This window comes from Phaseolus vulgaris, chromosome 4 (assembly GCF_000499845.2).
Source record: "Phaseolus vulgaris cultivar G19833 chromosome 4, P. vulgaris v2.0, whole genome shotgun sequence".
NCBI classification, from domain to species: Eukaryota; Viridiplantae; Streptophyta; class Magnoliopsida; order Fabales; family Fabaceae; genus Phaseolus; species Phaseolus vulgaris.
Window position 1 is genome coordinate 10,778,337 of NC_023756.2, and position 19,822 is coordinate 10,798,158.

Here is a 19,822-nt window from a genome sequence, read left to right on the forward strand (position 1 = left end):
TTATTTGGTGTTAAACCAGGTCAATTATCAGAGGTTCATCTTGATCCTATAAATACATGTTACAAAACAAGGTAAATATATGTATTTATTAACATTTATTATCTCCAATTATTGAATACTGAGAACTGACTTGAATGTTGGAAGACCTTTTGAACACACCCATCCCGCTTGGGTTGAAGACGGACGATCGAGTATTGTGTGAAGCTGGCACTCAGAAGACTAGAGGATGAACGCAGCAGTTACAAAAAACTGGCACTCACTGTGTTATGGTTAACAGTTATTCCATTTGTAATGTAACCACACCATGTACTTCTTCCTCACTTGACCTTTTTTCCTTTAAAGGGTTTTGATTGAAAATGTTTTAACGAGACACCCAATGAAATTTGTTTTACTAGGAATCTTAGTCATGTATCAATATTTGAGTTAAGCATCAACCGATACGCTCTAGGTCAGCATAAACCGACACACTTGAAAACTTGCATCAACTAATATGCAAAGGTCAAGCATCAACCGATACGCTCTAGGTCAGCATGAACCGACACACTTGAAAACTTGCATCAACTAATATGCAAAGGTCAAGCATCAACCGAGATGTTCTACACTAGTGTGAACCGAAACGCTTGAAGACTTGCATCAACCAAGATGCAAAAGCCAAGAATCAAACAAGATGCTTTAGACCAGCGTGAACCAACACATTTGAAGATTTACATCAACCAAGACGAAAGGCCGAGCATCAATCACGATGCTCTAGGCCAGTATGAATTGACATGCTTGAAGATTTACATGAACAAATATGCAAAGGCCAAACATCAAACGAGATGTTACAGACCAACGTGAACTAACACACTTGAAGACTTGCATAAAAAAATATGCAAAGGCCAAACATCAAACGAGATGTTACAGACCAACGTGAACTAACACGCTTTAGACTTGCATAAAAAAATATGCAAAGGCTAAACATCAACCTACATAATCTTGGCATGAATCTAGATTTTCTCAATATTAACTTAGATGTTCTCAGTATCAACCTAAATGTTCTCGACATGAACAAACATGCACTCGGTTTTACATCAAACACGATGTCAAAGTAAAACATTAACCTAAATATTCTCAGTATCAACCTGAATGTTCTCAACATCAACCTAGATGTTCTCGGCATCAACATAGATGTTCTTGGCATGAACCAACAGGCACTCGACTTTACATCAACCATGATGTCAAAGCAAAACATTAACCTGGATGTTATTGGCATCAACCTAAATGTTCTTGGCATCTACCTAGATGTTCTCGACATCAACCTTGATGTTCTCGACATGAACCAATATGCACTTGGCTTTACAAGACCATGATGTCAAAGAAAACCAATAACCTAGATGTTCTCGACACCAAACTAGATGTTCTCGGCATGAACCACCATGCACTCGGCTTTACATCAACCATGTCAAAGTAAAAGATCAACCTAAATGTTCTCGACATCAACCTAGATGTTATCGGTATGAACCAACATGCACTCAACTTTACATTGATGTCAAAGCAAAACATAAACTTAGATGTTTTCTGCATGAACCACCATGCACTCAACTTTACATCAACCATGATGTCAAAAGAAAACATCAACCGAGATATTCTCGGCATGAACCAGCATGCACTTGGCTTTACATCAACCATGTCAAGGAAAAATATCAACCTAGATATTCTCCGCATCAACCTAGATGTTTCCAACATTTACCATAATGCACTCAACTTTACATCAACCATGATGTCAAAGCAAAACATCAATCAAGATGTTCCCGTCATCAACCCAGATGTTCTAGGCATGAACCAACATGCAATCGGCTTGACATCAACCATGAATCAAATCAAAACATCAACCTAGATGTTGTTGACATCAACCTAGAAGTTATTGATACCAACCTAGATGTTCTCGGCACTGATAACTTCCCATATTTTAGTATTTTACTAGAATAATTTCATTTTCTTTAGGTTTTTCTTGTTTTTATTTTCTTTTTAGATTAGAGATTCATTTTCTCCAAAAATATAGATTTTTTAAAATAATACTCATACTTTATATTTTATTTGATTTGTCTAAAGTAATGTTTTAACCCTTTTACAAAGTTGACGTGGAGTTGAAAATGACTCAAGAAGCATGAATGAAGATATTAAAGAGGAAAAAATTGGAGATCGAAAGCTTAAATGATACAATCCAAGTAGCCAAGAAGATGACCAAGGACTCAAGAGACAATTCACACTGCTAGCAGTCATCTCAACAATCAAGTTAAGTCCCCACCAAATATCAGACGGACCTCAACAGAAGAAGAATTGGGCATAGACTAGAACATCAAATGTTCTTTCTTCTAGTTTTCTTAAAAGACAAAAACATGATTGTAAACAAATTGGGCTCACTTTTGGGGTCCAAATAGCAAAATAGGTAGAGTAGCTTCACATAGCATAAAAAAAAGTGTACTTAGCGAAATGGACTTGTACCAAGCCCACTTTTTCAAGACAAGGCACCTAAAATTATGGTTTTTAACCTACCTTCTAGAAGTTGTGCCTAAAGGTGCGGTTTTGACCATGGTCAACACCCTAGGCAGCCCCTCTCCCTTGCCATTTCTACCATTCACCTGTCTTGCCCACCAAGGCACCACTTCCTATAAATAGGGTGTCTTTCCTCATGTATTTTCACCTGGATTTTAAATATAGTAAAGAAACTCTACTTGAGTGATTAGTGAACTTTATCTCCTAAATGTTTTGGGTCTTATATTGAGTGTGTGATCATTTCAAGTGGAAGCTCTTTCTTCACTTATTTTGGAGTTTCCCACCCTCCAAGTGACGTGATCATCTTCACCATTCTTCACCATAAGCTTCCTTCATCTCCTCTCTTTTTCCATCCTTTCGTGCACCATTTATGTTACTTTTTTATGTTCTTGTTTGTGTCATTTTCTTTTGGTCATCTTCATTCATCATTTACTTCCATTGTTCTTAATTTATGACCCTTGCATCATAATCACCTTATTCTTGTGTTTTTCTCTTTTCCCTTCTGAAGTGAACCTTCACACTTACTTAACCACTTGGTTAAGTTCGTGTTCAATGGAAATCTTCTTATGGTTCTCACTTTAAATTGCTAATCTCAAAATCATAAACAAGATAAACGAATTAAAATATGCAATCCTAAAATCAACTCACATCATTAACTAACTGAAGAGAACCTGTGGGAAACTTGCAGTAGAAGGCCAACGAAAGCATTGACTTACACTATACAATCAAACCGTTTGAGAAAGAAAAATTATAAAAGTTAGTTAAGAATGTAACTGAGAATTGGGGGTTGTTGAATGTTAAATCTGAAACTCATTCCAAAGTAGAAACTCTATTGTTCTCGACGGTTGACTCTCCCGCTGGTCGACTAGGTTGAACGCCTTTCTCTTGGATTTGCCGCAATCTAGTATTGACTTATGTCTATCTATTGAACTGAAACTTGGCTCCGTTGTGACAGAGGGTGCCCTACCTGTTGATTGCACTCCAATGATCAAGTCAGTAAGGGCTCACAAAAAATAAACAGTTTTTAATCTAGTGTGCAAAAACAACATACCTTCATCTGGGGTCTTGGACCCCTTATATAACTGCACATGCAACAACTTCTCCCTAGAGAGAATAAAATCTTAACTAAAAATAGAACTGAGCACATAAAATAATAACAAATAACCCACCAGACATGGGCGTCAATTATTCTGTTATAAGTGTACACACTTATCTTTTAGGGTTTTAGCGGCATTTATCACAATACTTTGTACGTATCCCACATGCAACAAACAAACATACACAATTATTAGTAATCGCATACACACAGGTCCCACCCCTACGAAGGGGCGGCCACATTGTATTTGTCTTTGATGGACTCCTCCATTGGGCCAAAAACTCATAATCTTCGCCTAGGCCTAATAGCCGAGCTGACCACTTGCCAGCCCACACCGAGAACCGAGCTATTCTCAAGATAAACCGTTGACCAAGTCCTTGCCCAAGTCAATGCTATGATTTTGGTATATTCTGTAAAGCTAATTAAAGTGTACCTTACACCTCCGCAGAAGGTTTTATTTATAGTGTTGGTTATGGGCCCTTGCCATGATGGGCCGGATATCAGTTATTGACTAGTATGCATCGTGATCCCTGATTAATAGGGAGGTATATTTAGAGAATATTCATAACATCTTTCAGTTAATCAGTATTTAGCTAATTTGTCGGAGATATTTCCCGCATATTTTAGGATATGAATGTGACTCATTTAGTGTTATTGTAATTGTCGTTACTATTATTTATTGCGTAACTTGAACTGTTCTTTGACTCGGTCGGTCGGTCACAAGGCCCGAGTCTGTCCTATCCGATACCGACCGGTACAATAACTATAGGTGACAATTGTCTCCTAAAATCGTCATCTATATTGAAAATTATAGATGACGATCGTATGTTTTGACAATGGTTTCACAGACAACAATTTTAAATACGTCATTGTACAACTTAAAAAATTGTTGTCTATGAATATTTTTACAGTATTGAGAACATCTAAGCCATAGTTAATTTACTAAAAATTATGGTGATTTAGCTATTATTGTACCAAATATTCTACTTTTAATTTTTTTTCTATGTCTAATATAAAGTATTTAACTTGTATTTAAAATCTTTAGCATAGCAACCATCTTATTATCCACTATCCTATGATAATAGTTTTGTAGTTGGTTGCCCCATAATACTACTATCAAGGATAGAAATGAACTATTTTCTTATAGACATGAAAATTTATTTTCACCACCAAAATTTTGAAAGGAAAAAAATAACAAATAAGGAGAAATATGAATGTTTTCTTATTCATATAAAAGTAATTTGTTACCTAAGGGGAAAAGGAAGGTTCATGAGGAGTCACGAAAAGTTTGAACTTGTAGGTTCTCCATTCCCGTTCTCATATTGGTTTATATTTTCTAAGTTTTATCGGTATTTTAATGCTATATTCCAAGCATACACCAATTTAAAGAATCAAAGTGTTTTTCGTTATAGTGAATAAATTTAATATTTGTTGCTTTGCATGATTACAAGGGAGAAGTGAAGAACGATAATAACTTTTTGAATTTATATAAATTATTCTTGGAACTTTTTCTATTCCTACTTTAAAATTAAGTAACATAATGACTTGGATGCAAAAAGACCAATTATTAAAGAACCCATTTAAACCTTATGCCAATCACATTGAAATATGAAAAAAAAAATTAGAAACTATAAAATTATTAAATGATACAAAAAAAAAATCACGTTTATCTAATATTGAAATGATTTACTTGTAATATATGCGCTAAAAAACGTAACACTTTTTTAATTTAAATTTAAACAAACAAATAAAATATGGGTTTGGATGTAAATAAAAATATCGTTCTCTTCTTATTCTTAAATGTTAAATTGTATTTTAACGAAATTTTGAACCTAATTAAGGAAAATATTTATTATAGTAAAATTCTTTTATCCAGTGATCATTTTAACAAAAATAAATATTATGATGGAATATATGAAGTATTCAACTCCAGCTTTTAACTCAAATAAAACCTATAAAAATATTAATACAGAAGATCATATTATTAAAGAATAAATTATCGTTTAGTATAAAAAATATTAATATATTTTGTTTTTAATATAATAAGAAAATTAGTATAAATTTTTTATTTAAATTTTGTTAATGGTGGAAATAATTAAGCATATTTTTTGTTTTTAAAATTTTTCAAGTATATTTATTAAAAGAAAAATTAAAAATTAACAATTAACTTTTAAAATGAGTCTTTTATCTTTTATTATTTTCTTTATAAATATAAATATTTTACTAGTTTCTTACAATATTAATTATATATTAACATTAATTTTTTTAATTGACATGTCACTACAAAAAAATCATTAAATAGAAACTAATTTTAGAGACAAAAAATAATTAGTTGTTATGGTAACTAAATTAGAAACCATTTTAGAAACTAAAAAAAAAATTTGGTTTCTAAATTAATTTCTATTATTGTTAAATGGTTTCTAAATTGGTATCTAATTAGCAACCAAGGTTTTTTCTACCAAAATTAGAATCTAAATAATTGATAGTTAAAACTTTGTTAATTAATTAGATACTAATTTAGAAATTATTTAACAATAATATAAACTAATTTAAAAACCATTTTTTCTAGTTTTTAGAATGGTCTCTAATCTAGTTACTATAACAACTAATTATTTTGTATCTCTAAAATTGGTTTCTATTTCATAATTGTCTTGTAGTGGGTGATAATTATTAAAAATCAAACACATGTTCAAATATTTATTAATAAATTTCAAACAAAATTAATGAAATTAAATATTTATACTAAGATTGTTATTTTTTTTATCATATTAAAAATAAAACATATTAACACTTGTTACATTGAACTGATTACTTATCTTTACTTAAAAAATAAATATGGTTATTTTTAAAATTAATTATTATAAATATAATACTTAAATATGATCTGTAGAAGATAAGAGAAGAAAATATATATATATATATATATATATATATATATATATATATATATATAGAAAGTGTGAATGTCTGTGCATGCATTTTAAATGGTTTTATACTCAACCAAATGTAGAATACAGTTATACGGGTTCTCTGAACATATTATTAAATTTCATAACTAGTACTTTGTCTTTTGAATTTTTATTTTTGAATATTGTATGAGCTGAATGAAGAAGTAGAAGTAGATAGAACAGTGAAGGTGCATGGTAGGAGGCAAATATATAAACTTTGCATAATAAATGTGTCAATAACACTGATTTAACACCAGAAACGACGTTTGTGCCGACATTGTTTCTTATTTATTTCAAATTTCCTGTTCAGACAAGACATGGTTGTTTCTTCCTGTTCAGACGTGTATAAATTAATACCTTGGATCACATGCTACGATCTCATAGGTTAACACTAAAATGACGAAACTTCCGTTCAATACGCCAGCATAATAAATGCTCCACCATAATTAATTCTTAATTAGGTATGAACAAAAATACTATATAGTTGAGAAGTTGATATCATTTTTCTTTTATATGACTTTTAGGATAAATTTTTTAAAATAAAATAAAATACAAGTTTTAATAATAAAACTTTAATGAAGTATTATATTTTAAAATAATTGACCTAATTATTTTAACCAATTTGAGGATGATTGTAATAGCCTACTTTACTCCTTGATTATTAATATTTCTAAATGAGAGTTGTTTAAAAATAAAATAGTCAGTATGTGAATGTTGGAAATGAAAATTTGAATAGAGTTAGGGGAAGTTTTTTTTTTAATTCATCGTATTAGACACTTGGGTTGTTTAATAGTTTTTAAAAAAAAAATTAAAAAGTTTCTAAAAGTTTTTATGGGTGATCAAGAGAAGAGAAGGAATGTAAGTAATAAAAATATATAATGAATTATTATTTTTTATACTAGTTTGGCTTTTATTGGTCTAAAATTCAATTTTTTAATGTAAACTATTAAGAATTTCATTAAATAACTAATTATTTTTAAGATTTTTTTATTGTCACTTCTATCTTATAAGAGGACAAAAAGTATTTTCATGATATTCATTAAACTATATCATAGTTTAAGTGTAATGCCTTTTTCTAATATATTGTAATTATTAATTTAAAAAATGAGAAAAGTGGTAAAAATATAAGGAGAGAGGATTGAATTGTGTTTTAAATTTTTTTAAATGTTAATAAAGGATGTGAATGCTTGACAAGTGAACTACAAAACTTTTCTTAAGAAATTGCATCTTATGAGAAACATCACCACACAACTTAAAATTTGACAAACAAACAAAAATATGTTCTAAAATTTGTTTTTGCAAATCTCTCATTTCAGGATTAGTTACAATTACATAATAGGCAATATAAATATATAAGGGAAAGAAAGATTTACACTATGTTTTTATACTACTTCGTCAATTAACAAAGACGAGCTAATCTTATATAAACATGTTTAACTCATTCTAATATGTGTTTTATGCAAGCTTTAGTTCGCTCATCAAATGTAATTCGTCTGATCACGTTACAAAGTTATACAATTTGTGAAACGAAGTCTTGAGTTTGTTTGTCCTTTAAAACATGTTAGACAAAGCATCTCAAATAAAATCTTTCATATTGTCTGACGTATTATTTGTGTTACCTAAAATCAAAATATGTACATTAAAATATTTAAATCATCAAATAATAATAATGTGATTTAAAATATTGTATTAGAAAAGTATTGTATTATAAATTTGGATGTTACATTCATGATTCATGAGTACATAACATATCATTGTGCTAAACTATAAACTTCATGCATCTATTTTTTTATTTGAAATACCTTAAATTGATTTACACTTAACAAACTTATTAAGTATGTCAAAATTTGGTATTACTAATTTTTGGATGACTTGTTGAGAAATATATAGACTTTTCATTAATGATTGTTTAAGAATCCATTTCAATATTTTTAAACATTATATTTCAAATTAATATATAATATCTCATAAGCGTGATTGAGAAGTTTTCCTTTATCTTAACAAGACTTAAGGGTATCACCAATTTCCATATAAATGTTGAGATGCTATACATTACATGTTCTGTAATTAATGTAGTGATAAGTATTATGGCAGGGGTGAGCATGGAGTAGTTGACTATATCATTGGTATGTGTTCAGTGTTTGACCATTTTCGAAAATAATATGGTGAAATCTTGAGAATTTAAGTTGGAGAAGAAACTTGGAAGTTGAGGCTTGTGTTATAAGGGTGGTTGGACATCCATGCATGTGTTGACATTTGTTTATTTAACTTACATAATTGGTTAGCCTCAATTATTTGGTTAGTTTCAAGTTTGGGGGGCCATACACGTGTCTAGCATGCCAAAAAGAAAGTAAAAAAGATTGCACACGTATGGTTCTGGTACAAACCACTTCCAGATCAAGTTGGGCTGGCCCAAATCACTTCACACTTCCATTGCATGTCTTAAATAAAAGGAAACGACAAATTCTACCTGCACCTCCATTGCTCTTTATCTTCATATAATTTTGAAAAACTAAATATATTTTGAACACTGAGTTATTCAATCTGATAGTTAAAAATAAATCTAGAATTATTTACCGGATTTTACAAATCTATTTGTTTTTAATATTTACAAATTGGTTTGCACAATCCGATATATAATTCTGAATCTAATTTCAACTACAAATTGTATAAGTCGTGTACCGGTCAGGTCTGTACGACCAATTCAAAGCTTAGAATTCGGTCAAGATCGACCGAAACCATTACATCCAAATAGAGAATTAATGAGACTAATCAAAGATTAAACATTAAGTAGTACATTCTTAATCATAAATTAAAACCTTAATCAGGTCCAACAACAAAGGATCCATGATAATTATATAAATAAGCACAAATTTCAAGAGTCAGGTATGTCATCATCTAGTACTAATTGCACTGTGTACTGAGTGCCGAAGTCTTACTTGAGCATCGAAGTGTCTTTTGAAGGTACCATCCAAGTCTGAAGATCATGTAGGCGAGGAGTAGAGAGGCGAAAGGGGAATAAGAGGTGCATCCTAGAGGAAGGAGGGAAGAGCGGACCAACCGAGGAGGGTAATCATTATCTTGGTTCTAACCCCATTCGAGAACAATTGGCGCCCACCGTGGGGCCGAGAGAATTTGAAGAAGGCAGAGATCATGTGGTGTCTACAAAAAGCATGGTGAACGAGAAGATGTCGGAGGATGAGCAGATTGCGTTGATGACGTCTCTGCAGAGGGATGGATGAGATGAAGAAGAAGAAGAAGAACGAGGAGGAAATCTTGGCCCTCCTAAAAAAGAATGAAGAAAAAACTGATTGGGGAGGGTTCCTCTGGTGACCCAAGTAACCCCGTGGGGAGACCCTTAATCTTGACTTCGAACTGGACGAAATTCAACTTCGTAACCCTTCAAAATATATTGCAGGCTATTGAACAAACAGTGATAACATGAGCACAAGGAAGTCAGAGAGCTTAATAATACAACAATCCTACATAAATTCCCACAAATCTCTTCATTTTGTGAAGAAAGAAAAAAACTCTTCACTCTCTCCCCCATCTACTCCCTCACTCTCAAAACCATTGAAACAAACACAAAAAAAACACATCATCCCTCCTCCCCCCCTCCCTCCTCATACTTGGAAGCAAACACACCCTAAGTCTTATTGTGTTTGATATAAGTAGGCGTCGTAGTTGGACAATGGATAGATTTTGAACATCAAACTCTAAATTTTTTCTTCTATTGTAGCTTTAGACATGACTCATAACATATTATTGTTTGTTTTCCATAATAATGTAATAATATCTTTCAGATATTGATGAATTAATTTTTTTAATATTTTTAAAAATAATTAACTTATATTATTAAAGTATTACATCATTAATTTTATTAAGATATTCAAAATAATTTTAATGTATTTAAATTTTAAAAAATTAATTTATAAAAAAAAATCTTTAATTATATATAAAAAAGTTATAAGTAATACGTTAGATTTATCTAATTTCTTTTTTTTTAAATGTTAAGTATTAAAAAACATATTAAAATTATTATATATTAAAATATTATAAATACGATTAGTTAAAATCGTATATAGAGTATACAAATTAGGGTTTTAATTCATTTTTTTTAATTTTATATAGTTATATATCATAATATTATGAAACATATATACGAATTAGAAATCGTATGTCTCATAATTTTTATTTTCTTTTTAAATTTTTAATACGGTTGACGATCTTCTTATAATAAAATTATATTTCGTATTGGCGATTTACCTATTTTAAAAAAATTGTCCATTTTAAGAAAATAGAAAAATATTGTCCATTTTGAGAAAATCGAAAAAAACTTACACTACTTTCAGAAAAGAAAAAAAAAACTCCAACCAAAAGTATATACATCCTAAAATACATATTATAAAATCCTAAAGTATATTACATGTTTTAAAAAATATTTTCAAAATACATGTTATAAAATGTATTTCTAAATTTAAAATTATATTTTAGGATGTATTAATACATTTAAATTACACATTTTAAAATATATTTTTTTATCTGAAATGTATTACTAGATTTTCTAACTCAAAATATATTAATACATTTTGAAATATATTTTTTAAATGAAAAAATACATACCAAAAAATGCAATCTAAAATACCAAAATATACAATCTAAAAGGAGGAATTTATGATTTAGTCACTCAACAGGGTGCAGAATCCAATGCCCAATTGAAAATAGCAATAAATGGACGTTCCCAACTACTTATTCAACAAGAAATTATAGAGTACATTACACGCAAAAGACTTTCTCGAATCTTTGGATCATATTGCAAATGCTAGAATGTCAACCCAAACTTTCTAGCTTTAACAATGTGTTTCCCAAAATAAGTTACGTTTCAATCTCTTAATGTGATAACAAATGAGAGCAATTAGCTGCATAAATTACTACTCTTCACATTTTCATTGTAAAGAAACACTAGAAAGAAAACTACGTTAATATCTAACAAAATATAATTATGCCTTTCTTTATCTATGACAATAAATTTTAATAAAAATTTCAAATTATTATCTAAATATAAAAAAATTAATAATAATATTCTTATATAAATACAATATATATATATATATATATATTTAATATAATACAAATAAAATAATCATAAATAATATTAAAATTATCTAAATACATAAATGTAACTAACATAAATATTTAATTATATTATTAATAAAATTAAATAATATTAATTAATAAAATAAAATTTGAATATAACACTAAAATATTTATTTAATTTATTTATTATTTTATTTATAATTTTAATATTACATTATTTTAATTAACTAAAATTTACACAAAAATAACTCATATTTTATTTTTTTAATACACAGATAAATTTGTAATTTTACACTTTACATCAATAAAAAAAATTTAAAATATTTTCACAACCATCCCATTACTTACATATTTCAATCAATTTTCTTCACACATCTATTCTATCATACCTCATTTTCAAATTTTCACACTTTTATTCTTTTACACCCTCAACTTTTCACTTTTCAATTCAAATAAAATATGAGGTAGATTACCTATGCTTAGTAAAATTAGTCTCTTTTAAAAAGTGTATTTTCTTTCATGAGATTAGATAATAATTTCATTTCTTTCAAACTCTTTTCTTATTTTGAGTATAGTTTCTTTAGATAAAATTCAAATCTGAATTTTACAAAGGAAGCACCTCTATTTATAGCCTAAGGTGCTGAAAAATAGGTGGGAAATTTCAAATAAACTCATTTGAAATTCCCACCAAAAACAAGTCACATGGGAGGTGTGACCTTTTTCTACTATGACACCTCCCAAAAACTATACCTACACCACTCTCCTAAGTCACATGGACAATGTGACTTTATTTTACATTTTCACACACCTTTATTTAATAACCACACCTCCTAAAACTATACAAGAGTATTTCAAAGCTTAGCCTTGCCCCTCATGGGATGGACTTGGGCTCTTTGGGCTTTGGCCTTCTTGGGCTTGGGCTTGGGCCTCATCTTTATTTTATGTCTTCTTTTAATTTTGAGAAGACTAGAAGGAAGAACTTCAAATGTGAGGGTGGATGTCCTCTTCCTCCATTAATAAAAGCCTCCTTTATTTGATTCTCATCATCAAAAGTAAAACAAAAATATATACTCACAATAAATCAAAAGTCATCGTTAGAATACTTAATATAACCAAATAATTATAATTAAACTTTTCAAAATTATTTAAAAGAAAATGGAACATAACTCTAGATCTAATATAAACAAATTTATATTTGCTTTCCTTTTATAAGAATAGACCTTCTCACTCTAATTTAACCCTCCTGCAAAAATTGTTTTATTCTACTAAATGATAAACTTGACTCTTTTTTTTAAGTTATTGTGAAAATTTTCTAAAACTCTATTCAAGCACCTTTGACAGCTAACCTGTTATTTTAAGGTTATATGAATAAATTATCATGTCTTTTCCCCAAACCATTAGACATTATTAAGAATTCCAGATATTTTAAATAAAAAATTCAAAATCCACCCATTTCCGGGCATTGTGAAAGATTCATCATTACTCACTTCTTGGATTTCTTTGTACATGGTGTTTGCCAATTTTGTTCCCTCTACTTACAAAGCAACCGTCAAAGCACACACATCCTTCTCATTCAAAGTATCTTGGTCTAAAGTCTTCTATCCTATCCTATGTAGTACATGTACGGATAGTGATACGACACAAACACAAATATAAAAATACGTATAATTTAAATGTAGAATACGAGAACACAGATTTATATATTATATAATTTTGAATTATATAAATTAAAAATAAATATTTATGTTCAAAAGTATGTTTCAAATTCTTTTGAGAACAGAAAGATATTTTTCATCATTTAAAAAAATTTGTTCTTTACTTTTATAATCATAATAAAAATTTATAGAGTATCAACACTGATACGTGTCCGACACGGATACGCCATTTTAGATAAGTGTCCGAGTCTGATAGCTTCCCTCCTCGTAAAATCTTACGCTTAACATATCCGGAGTGACGGTCCTTCCTCTTTGTCTCCTTCAACCTACGAGCAAGTGATTGTTGTAACGTCAAAGAAGGGGAAGCATGGATTCGTGGAAATTGTAGATGCAGCTTGTAACCAGCGTGCTGCTGTACGAAGAAGAAAAAGGCAAATTCTCTCAACTTTTATTCATAATTTTTTAAATTATTCAGTTAATACTATTTTTATAAAATATCCAAAAAAAATTATTTAATTTTTACTATTATTTATTCTGATATCTTTTTAAAAAAAAATATTTCAATTTTATAAATATTTAAATTTATTATAACTTTATAAATATTTAAAAGTATAAATAATATTAGTTAAAAAAATCAAAAACAGTATTAAATAGATAAATAAAAACAAAAGAGTGATTGATGAGCAATAAAAGGAAATAATGCCATTTGACAAAAAAAGTTGAAGAAAAATATGCAGGTTTAAATTGAGTATGTAATTGACGAAGAAAATATGCAGCTGACCCACAAACCCACATATTAACTCTGGTGGGAAGCGGGCCAATAAAACTAGTGCACATTTCTTACACATTCTTTACGGCAAGTTCTTCCTACAACCAATCATTTTTAACCTCAACCCAATATAATATTTTATTTCCCCTTCATTATAGATTCCGGAAAAGTATATCTGAAATTCAAAATTCAAAATCACATTCTAGATAAAAGAATTCGTAATACATCAAATTCATTCTGGAAAAAAAATCCGAAAACATTTCAGAAAAGAGGATCCGTAACGTATAACCCTATTTATTTAAGGGTATATTCATCTTTTTGTAATGAAATTGGGTGCAGTTCCATGATGCAAAAAGTAATTGCCTTCTTTACAGGAGACAGGTCAATTTAGTCCAAATTATACATTGACATCCCTAGTAACCATTCAAGACCCCTTACTGCTTCCAAACTACATTTAATCTATTAGCATAATGGCACACGTGACTAGCACATGGTGTTCAAATGATTCTGTATTTCAAAAAATTTCCGCACTTTATTTGATTCAATTTTATAATCACTTCCAATGTCTCCTATCCACCTCAGACCCAAGCTTGACCTTGTTGGGCTGATATAAAACACACCAATATCATGTTAGGCCTTGAAAGAGAATCATATTTTAGAAACACAGATATTCCTATGACGACACCATAATTATCCTTCAAAAGTAGTAGAGAACCAATGAATTTTAAACACGAGTAAAAAAAACATAACATGGCTTAGACTCTAAAACCAAAATTCAAAACATTTATATGAAAATAAAAATTTGACAACCAGATTTATGAACCATAACTAAAAAACTAGAAATTTATCAAACTCCTGATTTATATTACCATATTTGTAAACATAAAATTACAACTCCTTAAAAACAAACCTTCCCTAAAAAAAACAAAACCCAAAAACATCAAATTTCAATTGTCCATCCCCAACAGCCGATTCCTAAATTCCCCTTCCAAACGTTCAATCTTTCACAAAAAGGGGTTGATGTAGGAAGTCAATATCTACCCACCCTCTTTCACTAAAATATGTTTGAAAAGTAAAATCCGTAAGTTCGTATAAAAGGCAAAATAAGGTACGACCCCATGGTTCCAATTCTCATTAGTTTTAAAGACTAGTGGTGAACGACAAATATTTGCTAAAATTAAACAGAAATACAATCAACTTTCCATTGTTAATATACAACAGGTCCAAAATAAAACACTTTATTGCATCATGAAACTAACATTAACACACTCAGAAGTTCCTGCCACTATAGGCAGCCCAACTTCGTCTCAACACATTATTAGATTATAGTAAAATAAAATTCTAGATACCATGTACTCAGTTATCGAAAACATAATATAAAATATAATTACATTACATACTTAATAATGCCATTTCTAAGTTACTAACTTCAAATAGTCATTTCTAGTGACTATTGGAAGAAAAGGTAGAATAATTTTTAAACAATTCATAGACAAAAATGTTAACTACCATTGCTCTTTAATATAATTGCATTAATTTCAACTCCAATTCATAATAACTTCAATCAAGTGTCTTGAGCCCCTATATTGATAGGTAGGTTATTAACAAGAAAACTGATAACAAAACACATGTAACTATTTTTTAAAAATGACTCCCTAAAGACATGGGTCCTGTGTTATAACAAAAACACAAACAAACATGTGACGTGATAACCAAAAGCCCCAACACAGTTACAAAATACAAAGGCAACTCAAATTTACAAGCTAAAAGACAAAACAAAAAACATCAAATTTAAAATGGGACCGGTTGTATATGTTTTTATTTAAGTGGAAGATAAAAAATCACTGATTAACTTAATTTCTGATATGCTAAATAACCATTCACTCAGCATCTAAGCTATAAACTTAAGAAACCTTTGGGCAGAAATTTGCAACAACTTTGCAATGATGTAGGGCATATCCTCTCGCTTCAACTGCTAAAACTGGAGCAGGAAAGCATCCAAGGAACCCATTCATTATTGAATTTATTTATGCCTACGCACCTAAAAGGAGTGCGCCACATAGGATACCCTCTCTCGTGGAATACCACGCCACCCCTCACTAAAGAGGGAAGCGCTCGGCCTTAGGCACACACACAAAAGTAATCCTTGTTTACGTAAACATGAAAAAAAAAAAAGTCCATAATAATGGAAGGAGTTGAAGATATCTTCAAAAGTACCAAGGAAATTATATTAAGAGAATATGAGACTGGAGTACACTAACATTCAGAGAAACTACATATATGATCATTAAAATAAACCGATCATAAAACAGCAGAAAATCGAACATGAAAATACTGGCAACCTAACAGACCACACAATTCCCAATTATAATTGATGCAAGCAAAACATATGGATAAACCATTCCAGATACAGATCGGAAACACACAAAACAAACCATCAAAGTAAACCATTTCCACTTGAGTAGAGAATATTGTTGTAAAAATAAATATCCAACAAAACCACATCCACTTCAATAAAGTAAAATTCAACATTGGGTGTCACTAACATGTCCTGTGGAAGCAGAGATATTGTCTTACAATTCAACAAAAATTAATATACCATGTCTAAAACTGATTCCATCTCAAAAACCCTAACCGACACTCATCGACTCTCCAATCATAGACAAAGAAAATATGGCTAACAAACCATTTAATCCCCCTTCTTCCTAAAAGAGCAACCTTCAGTTAACCTTGCACGTCCACCTGTTGGTTGGCACAGCACAGTCTGGCAGTTACCGCATACCACAACTGTCTGAGAGTGGCTAAACACAGTTGTTCTGCATCCACGAAATAAAAATACCAACCAAAATCACATAAATTATTTAACCACCACTATAATCAACTTCAACAAAATAAAAATAAACATTCTACTCACATGTTGAAACAGCCCTGGCACTTGACATCCTGCAACAAAGAATCAAAACTTCAGAAAAGCTTCAAATAGATTATTTTCTTAAATAAAAAAACAGAGTTGATAACAATAGCAGTTCACAGATACAATTACTTTCAATTAATATTCTATACCATGAAAAAGGAATTTGGTGACTGAACAAGACGCTTGAGTTTGTGCTTTCTCTTCTCCAACTCAGCTGGAGGGTTCAGCAAATCAATATCGTTCTGAAGAACCTACTCACAGACAAAGCAAACAAACAATTCTCACTTAGAAAACAATATGCATATAACGATATCTCAATGACAATTCTTCTAAACGATAATACCATAGAACTATTCTCGCAAACCACAAAATAGCAAGAAAAAAAAAATTCTGAACTATGTTCTCGACCAAAATAATTCAGAAAGCACGTTTTTTCAGTAAATCGATTACGCTTTCTTCATCTTCAAAGGAACAAAAATGCAAAGTCAAATAATGGAGAAACAGATCTAATGCGAACAGAACTATGATGCTCACCATTGTGAGAAAACCGCTGAAAACCAAAGAAATATGCTCAACCCTAGGTTTAGGTTTAACAGCAGCAACACAGCGGCGAAGGAGGAATGAAAGGAGAATTAGTAGGTTTATAAAGCTTTTACTGCCACACAAAAAAATGTTCTAAAAAACATTTTTTGGGCCGGCCCAGTACAAATAACATGGTTAGGCCTTTTGAACGAAATAAAAATATCAACAAAATAAATAAATAAATGTTTCATTATTATGTTAAACAAGGAAAATATTTGTAATAATACTATTTTCCTGTTTCTAAATTCTTATTTTGATATCATATATTTAAATCAGGATCTTTGAATATACATATTTTTTAGAAAAAAAATATTTTTTATATAAGTTGTTTTCACTTTCATTAAGTCATATAAATTATTTTAATCTAATATATTTAGTAAATATATTTTTTTGCTATAAGATAAACTAAATTTTAATATAATTATACTGCTAATAATTTTTCATCCTATTTTATATAATAAATTAATACTTGGATCCGTACGAGATTTTAATTTTAAATTTTTGATCAATTTTTAAATATTTAATTTCAATTGTAATTATAAAATTATAAAAAATCAATTTACACTTTTATTTTTATTCTATAAATAAAAAATCAATAAATATTTTATTCTGTAACGAATATTATGTGTATGTATCATTAATAAAAATTATATAAAATTATTCAATATAGTTTATTGAGTCAGATGATATATTACTTAACGTATAATCTGGTTACTTTATAGAGTAGTATATGATGTTGTTAATACATTATGATATTTAATATTTCGATATAAAAATTAAACAATATAAACTCAAATAATTTTCACAGTTGGAGAATTATAAAACTAAGTGTAAACAATTACAGATTAAATTAATGATAAAATTAGTGTAAAAAAACATTAACAATTGAATTTGGTGAAAAAAATTAGAGAAAGAAAAATTATTCTATTGAAATCTACACTACTACAAGAAAATCATTAAATAAAAAATAATTTTAAACACAAAAAATAATTAGTTACTATATTAATTAAATTAAATATTCTTTTATAGACTAAATGTTAGTATTTAAATTAATTTATATTATTGATTGATAAATATTTTTTAAATTAGTATCTAATTAACTATCGAGGTTTTAGCTACCAATTTTAAAATATAAATAATTGGTTATTAAAACATTAGTAGCTAATTAAATATCAATTTAAAAACTATTTATCAATAGTAAAAACTAATTTATATACTAATAACTTTTTTAGTTTATAAAATAATATTTAATTTATTTAATATAGTAATTAATTATTTTTGTTTTTAAATTTAATTTTTATTTAATGATTTTTTAATAGTGTTATACTGAATTATATTTAATAAAACTTTTACTAATTAAATTAATTATAATTTATTATGATTGGTCAATAAAAAATTAAATTTGATTAAAAAAGTAGAGATCAACTAATAAAATTATGACAAATAAGTCCCTTAGTTAATGAGATTGAGTTTAATTAAGGTAATTTGGAGCTTAGCGGGTGAGGGTTTCAACAGTGATTTTAATTTTCTCTAACAGAGGATAGTTTGTGAGATTATAAAAAATTATAAAAAAAATATTCTAAATAAAACTAGTAAAGTTTGTTTTAAATGCAACCAAGAAAATCCCCACCTTGTCACAAAATGGTCATTCAAGTAACCTATCAAAGAGTAGAACTCTTGATTACATGAGGGAAAAAAAATATAATTAAAAACATTCTACAAAGTTATAAAGTTTCCTATGAAACCCTAGTTTTAGTGTTTAATTAAACATGCAATGAAAAATAATAAAAATCTCATCTAAATATACTCACATGATAATGTAACGAACCTAAAATTAGTCAACATTTTTTACTAATTAAGAGTAAGCATAAAACACCGAGATGGAGAAGTAATACAAGAAAGAGAGTTGGCAAAACTTTCTTAATTCTCATCCTTTGAAAAAGTATAGTTACTACCTCACTCAAATTGCATAATAATAAGATGAGAAACAAGAAGAAAGAAAGTTTGAAACATCTAAGAAAGAGAAAGAAAAGAAGAAATAGAAAAAAGAGATAACTAAAATAAGGAAGAAGGAATCAAAAGCTTCGAGAAATAGGTATATAATAGATATTTGATTTTCTTTCATGAAATTTTGTTTGGAATGAATCATAGGAAAGATTAGAAGTTTCAATTTTGATTGATGGAAGTTAATGGTTAGTTAGGTTTTGATTGATTGTTTTACTCTAG

General features: G+C 29.0%; 1 protein-coding gene across 1 annotated transcript; it reads right to left on the minus strand.

The window, feature by feature from the left end:
• Positions 1 to 16,532: 16,532 nt before the first annotated feature.
• On the minus strand, positions 16,533 to 17,715 carry LOC137837243 (small ribosomal subunit protein eS27y). The gene is made up of 4 exons (XM_068646181.1): positions 17,549 to 17,715; positions 17,164 to 17,265; positions 17,015 to 17,043; positions 16,533 to 16,916 (listed from the first exon to the last, which is right to left on the minus strand). The coding sequence occupies exons 1-4, from the start codon at positions 17,549 to 17,551 to the stop codon at positions 16,790 to 16,792; spliced, it is 261 nt and encodes an 86-aa protein (XP_068502282.1). The 5' UTR covers positions 17,552 to 17,715; the 3' UTR covers positions 16,533 to 16,789.
• Positions 17,716 to 19,822: the final 2,107 nt, after the last annotated feature.